This window comes from Egretta garzetta, unplaced genomic scaffold (genome assembly GCF_000687185.1).
Source record: "Egretta garzetta isolate BGI_Z169 unplaced genomic scaffold, ASM68718v1 scaffold108, whole genome shotgun sequence".
In the NCBI taxonomy this organism is placed as follows: Eukaryota; Metazoa; Chordata; class Aves; order Pelecaniformes; family Ardeidae; genus Egretta; species Egretta garzetta.
The window spans coordinates 892149-902040 of record NW_009260614.1 but is presented as its reverse complement, the minus strand read 5'-3'; the positions used below and the strand labels follow the sequence as shown (position 1 = coordinate 902040).

The 9892-nt window shown below is 56.1% G+C and overlaps 1 protein-coding gene across 1 annotated transcript in view; it reads left to right on the top strand.

The window, feature by feature from the left end:
- STX1A (syntaxin 1A) overlaps nucleotides 1-9892 on the top strand; it is a 73298-nt gene that overhangs the window by 48043 nt on the left and 15363 nt on the right. Inside the window, exon 4 of the mRNA XM_035900602.1 lies at nucleotides 2838-2911. Coding sequence (XP_035756495.1) covers nucleotides 2838-2911 — 74 coding nt within the window. The remainder of the gene's footprint in view (nucleotides 1-2837; nucleotides 2912-9892) is intronic.

The following is a 9892-nucleotide window of genomic DNA, read 5'->3' as shown; positions in this document are numbered from 1 at the left end:
TGCTGCCGGCGCTGCGAGCGGCGCAGCTGGGACACAGCGGGCACTGCTGCCCCCAGACGTGGGCTCTGTGGGGCAGAATGGGGCCGCTGGGCTCGGAGAAGGTTATTCTGTCCCATCAGCATGCCCTGTTGTCTTGGCGCGCCTCTGCCTTGGGCAGTGCAGGGGCAGAGCAGGGCCAACATGACTGTTAGTATCCACAATCAGAAGCGTCAGTCGATCTCTTTGACAAGTGGGGAGTGACAACAGCCTGCCAATAGCCGGGGTTGTGCTGGAGCACTCAGATGAACCCAAAAGCCCAAGATTGGACCCCAAGAGATTCAGAGGGTCAGTGGGGGTGGCAGCATCTCGAGGCAAGAGGCAGGTCACCCGTCATCCTGGTGAGGCTCACGTTTGCCTGCAGTGGCCTTGGACATCAGCATAGATTGCAATTGTTGCAGGAGCCCTAGCCATGTCCAAAGGGTGGGAGAGAAGCTGGTGCTTTCCCCATGGCAGCAGCATTCTCCCTAAGCCCAGGGTTTCATGGGAGCCCTGCAGTTGTGGAGGACTTAGATATGGCTGGATCTGTTTGTTAGGCTCATCACCACTGGCGTGGCCATCCCGCGTGTCTGCCAGGAGACTTGTCCCTTCGTTGTCCCCTTGCTGCCCTCTGTCCTCCTGACCCAGGATCTCAGCTAGGTCTGGGAAGCAGAGCTGGGGGCCAGCTGACCCATTTCATAGACCAGGGGATCCCTTCCCATGGACCAGAGTCCTCCCCAGCCATGCTGGGATCCCTGGTGTCCAAGTGGAGACAGGGTTTATCCTGTGCAAATCCTTCTCCGTAGGTGTTTTGTTCTGCGTTTTTAAGGGGCTTTGGGAGCCTGAAGGATTGCAGGAGAGGCTCTGACTCCTGTTCCCTTCTTCCAGAAAAGACTCACTGATACTGTATTTACCTGGAGCAGCAGAGGATTAGTCCGTGTGCTTTGTCCCAGATTGCCTCATGGCCAGCGTGATCAATGAGAGACAACAGTCAGGACTGATCAAAAACACCATCTGCTGACAAGGAATCCACTTCTTTAGGACAGACGTTGCTCATGCAGTGGCTAATTCCAATTACCAGCTTCTTGGGAAAATGTGATTTTATTAATTATCATAAATGCGCAATGTTTGCCAATACTGTTCCTTGGGAACAGGGAGCGGTGGATGACAAGTGTGGAGGGAGACTGATTGCTGATGAAATCTGCTGGGCCGGTGGCAGCCGGTGTGCTCGCAGGCAGGAGTGCACGGGGGAAAGGGCTGTGGCCTCCTGGCTGTGTGGGATGGGGCCATTCAGCACAGCGCCGGGCACGGATGTTAGGACAGACGTTGCTCATGCAGTGGCTAATTCCAATTACCAGCTTCTTGGGAAAATGTGATTTTATTAATTATCATAAATGCGCAATGTTTGCCAATACTGTTCCTTGGGAACAGGGAGCGGTGGATGACAAGTGTGGAGGGAGACTGATTGCTGATGAAATCTGCTGGGCCGGTGGCAGCCGGTGTGCTCACAGGCAGGGAGTGCACGGGGGAAAGGGCTGTGGCCTCCTGGCTGTGTGGGATGGGGCCATTCAGATCAGTGCTGGGCACAGATGCATGTTCTGGGACAGAACAGGAGGGAGCGCAGGATTTGTGCCGATGGTCTCCAGCACTTCCCCGGAGCATGCTGTGCTGTTGTACACCCGCTGCCAGCACCCCGAAGGGTTCCCTGGGCCTGCGGTCTTCCTCGCAGTGCTGCTGTTCCCTGGAGGGTGGTACTGTGGGGCCACCCGTGCTAAGCAGCAACGCAGATCCCTGCTGTGGTGGTGGTGCCCTGCGCTCTGCCCTGCTGTGCTGGATGGCAATGGGGAACCACTGGGCAGCTCTGTGGAATGGGGAGCCCCTGCTGCAGGCGGAACCTGCCCCATGCTGGGCTGGTGGAAGGTGCTGGGGACAGCCGAGCTCAGAGAGCCCTGGAACATCTGCACTGGGGATGGGGTCTTCAGCCAAAGTCAAGGGATGCCACCAGCTCACGCCTGGTAGTCTACATGGAGATGTATCTCTGCACACTGGGCCAACCAGCTGATGGGAGCTTTCTTCCCAGCTTTTTAAGTCCCTGAATTTAAGTTTTTGAATTAGCATGCCCTGGAGGAGTGGATTTGCACGGCCAGGCCTCCTGCCCGGCAACCCCAGGCCCTATCCCTGCCCAAACCATGGTGGGATGCTGAGCAGGGCAGCGCTCCTCCCCCCTGCTGCGGTTTATGGTCATTGGGCAAGCGAGGAATCCGTCTCACTTAGTTGTGCTACCAGACAGGATTGAAAGGGAAAATCTCTGCTTGGCTGCAGAGGATGGTTCGGTGAGCTGAAGCACGCTCTCACCAGCCAGGGGGTTCTCCCTCTGCGAGGCCGGCAGCTGGCAGACCCTACTATTTTTAGGGTCCCTGGAGAAGTCTTGAGCTTTGGTATTTTGCAGAGACATTTTTGTGCTGTGTTTCCTCCTCCTGCCTAGCCGGGGACGAGCAGCCCTCCATTTTGTTTGAATACAGGGACATGCGGAGATCAGACCTGAGCATTACGTGGATTTTGTACTGAAATCCTCACTTACCAGCCTGGGGGTGACAGGTGCTGCCCTTGACAGCACCAAATCTCAGCCAGTGGCCAGGCACGGAGCGCTCTGTGGTACTGAACCAGGGCTTTGCTGCCTGTCCAGGCTAAATGTCGGGCTGGAGTCAGGAGCTGGGGATGGCTCAGTGCCAGATGCTCCTTGGTTTGCATTCGCTTTGCCAAGCAATCCCTTTTCCTTCTCCAGGCAGCGTGAAATAATCTGTGTCCTTCTGCCCGACCAGGTATTGAGCAGAGCATTGAACAAGAGGAAGGACTGAACCGGTCATCTGCTGACCTGAGGATAAGGAAAACTCAGGTGAGTCTCTGCCCCGTGGCACCAGGAAGGGGAGGACGGGGAGAGGCTGGAGGCAGGTGGGGGCCCCAGGAGGTGGTGGCAGAGGAGGGAGGGCTGTGCTTGGCTTGAGAGCAATCGCGTTCTGGTGTTCTGGTACTGGGCAAAACAATGCAGCACATTTCCAAATACATCAGTGAAAAAGATGTAAGTAAGTGCAGAGGGAGCTGGGGGGGACAGCATGCTTCGGCTTCGTCCTCATGTGCAAGTCTGAGCGTCTGCGTGGACGAGCAGGACGGGGGGTTTCTGTACGTCCATGTTAGGCATCTCACTAAAGGTGATCTTGGCTGGAGCAAAAATGGCCTCTGAAGTGCCAGATTTGGGGGAGGACGTTTGCCTGCAATGTGTTCAGAAGCCTGAGGGCTCTGTGTGTTTCTGCAGTGCCTGGAAGGATGCTTGAGCCGCTCATAAATGAGACCAAGGCTTCCTGACACAGCTGCGTAACTCACCTAAAGTTTCCCTTCGTCCATCTAAGAAGACAAGTGGTCTTTCAGAGCCTGCTGGAGGTGTTCTTCCCTGTTGGGCCTGTGGGTGCCCTCCACCAGGCATCGATGTGGCTCAGCAGCCCAGGAAGCGTTAGACTTCTGAAGGGCTGGCACAGCTCTCCCTCTTGTTCCCATGAAACCGCGAATGGCTAACACCTTCTGCTGATGGGCTCCTTAGCAGGGCTTTCCAGGGGCAGAGGTAGAGGTGGGGTGCGCCTCCCTCTCCTCCGCCCAGGGGGTCCCGAGGCTGCGTGGTGCTCAACTGTGATGAACGGTTGTGCTGCTCGTGCTTCTGTCTGCAGCCAAGGTGGAGTGGAGTGTGTTGGCTAGACGAGAGATGGGGATGGAGGGACATGGGGCCTGGCCCAACAGCATGCACGAGAAACTGGAAGTCACTGACCCTGCTTTGAGCCAGAGGTTGGGCTGCGTGACCTTCTGAAGTCCCTTCCAGCCTGAATTATCCTACAGTTCTGAGGAACTCTCCTCCCACCCCCCCAAAGCTTAGAAATACTTGATGAAAGCAGCATTGGAGTGTCTTTTAGAGAGGCTATTCTCTGTCAGGAGCAGCTGATTGCAGTGAGAAGGTCTGACTGCTGCAGACGTCCCTGCTGGGTGCCGCTCAGGCCCTGGCCTGCAGCAGCTGGAAGGCAAGGACAGGTCACAACCCTATATCTGATATCCGTGGTAGGTGCTAGTGGGAAGACTTTGAGAACACCAGCAGAGAGAGCACAGTCAGTGGGGTCAGAGCAAGGCAGCAGCGTGGCAGAAAATGCCCCTCGGGCAGCAGCAGGCAGGGAAGGCAGTGCCAAGTGCCAGGAGAGTGTGAGGGAGAGGATGGTGAGGGGTGCTGGGGCCAGGGGAGGTGGCTGAGCTTCATACCCCCCTCGCTCAGCCTGGGGAATCTTCACAGGTCTCAGGCTGACTCAGAAGCATTTGAGTGCTGATGACCTGAGGTCTCATAAGACAAGGTTACCCATGGTCTCCAGCTGCTTTTGAAATCAGGGCTTGAATTCCTAAATAACGTGTACTTTGTGAAAGTAGGACACGCTTTTAGTGATGTGCTGAAGCCAGAGCTGTGTAGTTGTCTTGGACATCCCAGGGTTGCAGAGTACGTTGGGATGGAGGCCTCTTGGATCAGCCAGCAGTGCAGCTTTATCTGGAGCAGGCATAGGCTTGTGGTGGTGCCTTGGCCCCAGCACCTGGGCAAGACCTCGTGCTGGCCGGAGCTGCCGTGCTCTGCACCGCAGGTGGGAGGGGAGGTAGCACCTGATGCTGCACCCACAAACATGTCCTAAACTCCAGGTTTGAGAAGAGTGGATGCAAAGGAGTGAATTTGTGCTGGTCTGGCATCTCGTGTTGGCATTTTTTTATTGAGCCCATTGGTCATCAGCTGTGGCCTGAGCTCTAAAAGCTGAACTAGTTCAGCTTGATGGAATGGTGCTAGATGGAGATCACTTGTCTCCAGAAAAAGTGTACAAAGAAAACAAGTGTTTCGTTTAGAGGCAGTGTAGTTTTGTCACACTACTCAGCAATGGGCTGAAAATGTGGGTTAATTCTGTAGGGAAGTGGCTGTGAAAGAACACCATGTTTTATGGCTTTGGATCCTCCATCTGCCAGAAGGAACATCAGAGGCTTGATTGCATGAACTGTTTGATGAGAGCCTCCCCCGTCATCTGGGGATCACCCTTGATGGAGCAGCTCCCTCCCAGGCCTTTCTGGAGAGGTGCTGTACCTGCTCGGTGTTGGCTTTGTGTTGTCACCTCAGGCCGTGGGCGCGTCCATGGGGGCCTGGGTGGGGTGTGGGGTGTGGGGTGTGACCTGGCGCCTCCCTTCTGCTCGTGCTGGGTACTGCTGCTGTTGGGGCACCAGGGTGATGCTCCAGCAGACCCATGTTGCACATGGGTCTACCTGTCCCTGCTGTACAAGGATGAGCGGGTCCTCATGGCAGGATCAGCCCATTCACTGACAGCCGTGTGCCTAAGCCAAGGCCAACTCCTGGGTGTGCTACACCCTGCCATGGGCTCTGACTTTAGCACTGCCCCCTCTGCAGCCACCTGGACTCTAAATCAACTGGCTTGTGTGTATGCTGAGAGAGTCACTTCTCCTGCAAACCACCATGTGTCAGGCTGTCATGGGGGTCTCGCTGGGCAGGTGCCCAGGTGCCTGCTCAGCCTGCAGGTCCCCTCATCTCCAACTTCCCACACATGATTCATGGTTCTCTGAGCTCTGCAGCATTTGTTTGCTTGGTTCTTGCTACAGAGGTCCTGTGGAAATGTTTATGCCTTGGGAAATGGCACAACGACTTCTTTGTCCTCTCACTTTGTCCCTCAGTCCCTGCTATCGGCTGTGGTGTGCCTGTGTTTCTCAGGCAAAGGCATTGCTTCTGCAGTGTCCAAGGAAACTAGGGGTGGCCACAAATTGGTGCTGTGTAGCCCAGGGCCCTGAATTGGAACAGGCTTTGGATTTGCTCCATGTTGAAGCTCTGTGGTTCAGACATCACCCTGGCACGTGGGAGAGTGGGATCCAGGGCTCGGCTCCACCATGGAGTCACGGCATGGTTTGGGTTGGCAGGCACCTTCAAAGATCATCCAGTCCAACCACCTGCTGGATATCCCACTCAGTTAGGTAGCTCAAAGCCCCGTCCACAGGCATCCTTATTGTCTATGGGCAACCTGTGCCAGTGTCTCACCACCCTCATTGTAAAACGTTTCTTCCCTATGTCCAACCTAAAACCATTGCCCCTTGTCCTGTCACTGCAGGCCCTGGTCAAAAGCCTTTCTTCATCATTCTTATAAGTCACCTTTATACACTGAACGGCTGCAGTAAGGTCCCCCCGGAGCCTTCCCCATGCTGCAGAACCCCAGCTCTCTCATCCGTGGACCTCTCAGTCAGGGAAGTGGGAAGTTTTCTTGTAAATTGGGCATTTCTTTACATTTCTCTAGGCTCTGCAGGTAACTGGGGGAGAGGGGCTCCTCAGGGCTGCAGCTCGGAGCCCCTGTGCCGGGGAAATGAGGTGGGCAATGCAGCACTTCGCTCCACTTCGGGACTTCGGCTCCTGCCTGGGTGGTCTCTGAGCCTGGATTCTGCAGTGGTTCACTGTCCCAGCGATGCTGACCCCCTGCTGGGGCCCTGTGCCCAGCGATGCATGTGCCCAGCGTGCACACTCGTGTGCACAGGATGGGGGGTGAGCAGGGCTCAGTGCGGTGTTGTCCCGGGGCTACATTGCTGTCTTGTCACTGTGCATGGCGGGTAAGATGAGCTGACAGCTCGGGGAGGGCTGGCAAGCAGCGCTGCTGGGCTGCGCCTGCCTGGCGGGTGAGCTGTACTGATGTGGCTGTTGTCGCTGTCACCCGGGGAACAGTGTGAGGTGAGCTTGAGTTAAGGCAGTTTTCTGGCTCAAACATGCCACTAGTGCTGAAAACGTCTCTGGCCCTCGCTTGCGCCGGTTCTGCCCTGGTACCTGCTGCACAGCTGGTACGATTCTGAATTTTTGGTGCCATGGGACAGATCCTCAGCGGGGGCACCGCACTCAACGGAGCTCACGCAACTGGTGTTGGCTGTGTTTGCAATGTCCCCCTGGGACTCCTGTCCGTCCAGGGGCAAGCAACGGCCCAACTGAAATCTGGCACGTGGGTGCACTGGTGAGAAGGGAGCTCAGGAGATGTCAGCCCCTGCCACAGAGCAGGGCCAGCTGCATCAGGCTGCTTGTGGCCTTGTCCAGCTGCCTTCTCAGTATCTGGAAGGATGGAGATGCTATGGGCATCGGTCCAGGGGTCCTCTGGGCCCCGGTCCAGTGTTTGACCACCCTTATGATGATTATTTCCCCCTTGATATTTAACTGGAATTCCCCGTGTCCCAGCTTGTTCTGTTGCCTCTTGTCCTGCCCTGTGCACCAGAAGAGTCTGGATTCAGATTCTCTCCATTCTTCCACGGATTGTTACAGGCAGCAATAAGATCCCCTGAGCTTTGTCACCTTCAGCTGGCCAAACCCTGCCCATCCTCACTTTGCCTATGCTCCAGACCACCTTGGCAGCCTCAGCTCCCCCACAGTGTGTTTTGGGGAGCCCCAGGCAGAAGACAGCAGTCGTGGTCTCACAAACGGAAGGTGGAAGCAAGCGTCCCCTGTTCTCATCCTGCTGGCTCTCCTCCCGCTCACCCAGGAGTTTCACTGCCACTGCTGGCAGCCTGGCGTCCATGAGGGCTCCCAGAGCTCTTGGTGCTTCCTGGCCAGATGCCCCCCAGCCCGTCCTGCAACCTGCATCCCATCCCCAACACAGGATGTGGCATTTGCCTTTCAGCCCCTTTCTCCAGACGGTTGAGGTCCCTCTGAATACCAGCCCTGTCTTCCATCGCTCTCCCCAGTTCAGTGTCTTCTGCAAACCTGCTGAAGTGCACGCCACTCCGTCGCCCCAGGTTACTGGTGAAGATGTTTAATGGTATTTTCAGACCCAGCATCTGTCACTGGGGGGGTTACCATTAGAACTGGCGACTAGTTGGACTTTGTATTGCTGAGCACAGCCTGGCATTCCAGACAATTTTCCACCAACCTTATCCAATCTGTGTCATATCAAAACAGCTGTAAGGATGCTGCGATAGCCTGTGTTGAAGGCCTTAAACTCAGGGTGTGCACCGATCCCTGCTCTCCTCTTACCTGCACAGTTAGTTGTGTCAGCGGGGAAGGCCAGCAGGGTGGCATAGCACGGTTTGCCCCCAGTAAATCCATGCTGGCTGTTTCCAGTTACTTAGTGACCTTCCCAGATCCTCATCCCACAAGATGTGTGGCATTTGCCTTCTTTTGCCAGTCCCCTGGCACCACGCATGATCACCGCTGCCTTTGGAAGATGATGATGGAGGGGGCCTTTGCAGTGACATCGCCCAGCGTGCTCAGATGCATCCCACCTGGTCCCATGGACCTGTGCATTTCGAGTTGACTTAGGCACGCTCAAAGTCCCCATCCCTCTCCCTGGTAGTGTTCCATGCCACTGGCCTCTGCTGGGAGGGCACCGGAAGGCCAAGGACAGACCTCACCAGTGATCACCAAGATAAAACATAGAATCACAGAATTGTTTGGGTTGGAAAAGCCCTTTAAGATCACCAAGCCCAACCATTCCCCTACCCCTGCCATCCCACCACTAAACCCTGGCCCTCAGCACCTCGGCTGCCTGGCTTTGAAATACCCCCAGGGATGGGGACTCGACCCCTGCCCTGGGCAGCCCCTTCCAGTGCTTGACAGCCTTTTTGGGGAAGGAATTCTTCCCAATGTCCAACCTAAACCTCCCCTGGCACAACTTGAGGCCGTTTCCCCTCATCCCATTGCCCATTCCTAGGGAGCAGAGTCCGACCCCCCCCGGCCTCCCCCTCCTCCCCTCCCCAGCTTCCTTGCCCTTCTCTGGACATGCTCCAGCCCCTCCATGTTCTTCTGGGAGGGAGGGGCCCAATCCTGAACCCAGCATTCGAGGGGCAGCCTCACCAGTGCCCAGCACAGGGGCACGGTCACTGCCCTGCTCCTGCTGGCCACACCAGTCCTGATACAAGCCAGGATGCCCTTGGCCCTCTTGGCCACCTGAGCACCCTGCTGGCTCATATTCAGCCGCCTGTTGACCAACACCCCCAGGTCCTTTTCTGCGATGGAGTGAAAGGAGGAGAGAGGAGCCCATTCCCTCCTTGTTAACATGTTGTAAATTAGGAGTAACTGAGCATTAAGATTATGAACTTTTATTCCGGCTTTGCTCTTGTCGTCTCCAGCCAGAAGAGCCTTGTCAGACCTGGAGCTTTCGTAGGAATGACTTTGTCTTACACTGGGCCAGCTGGCCAGGCCATGTCGGAGCCAGCAAGGCAGGGAGGCTGGTGTGAGCACATGCCCCAGTGAGTCGGGCAGGGCTGGTCCTGCGACCGCTGTACCGATGCCTCGGGAGCACGAGTCCGTCCCTCCAGGGCTGACCCAAACTCCACAAGCAGCAGCAAACTGGTCCCATGGGCAGCCTGGCTCCTGGGCTGCTTCTGTACCCAGAAGTAGGAGAATTTGCTTTCATGTTCTGAATTCGTTACGTTAAAACCACCCTGTCCCCATTTCATGGCTGCAGTTTGAATGAAGCCCCCCGCCCTGATCTGCTCACCAGCACAGAAGGACGCAGGGGGCTCCGGGGCTGCAGCTCCAAGGGCATCCCCAGCCCAGAAATGATGCCAGCAATGAGGGTTCCCAGGTGTCTTGACAGTATTTTCTGCGTTTCTATGAGCATCAGATTTTGAGCTCATAGCAGAGCAAAAGCTGCCAGGTACATTCTTCCAAATGTCAGTGCTTTGGGTCCTTGTTATGCAGAACAGCTTCTGCTCTGGTCGCTTTTGGGCTTGGTTTATCCAGACGGCGCAGTGGAAGTAGGCACCTGGCTTGGGCTGGTTCAGACCCTGAAGCCACTGGGAACTCAGGAGTGGCATCTCTGCTCCCCTGTTACCCTGAGGG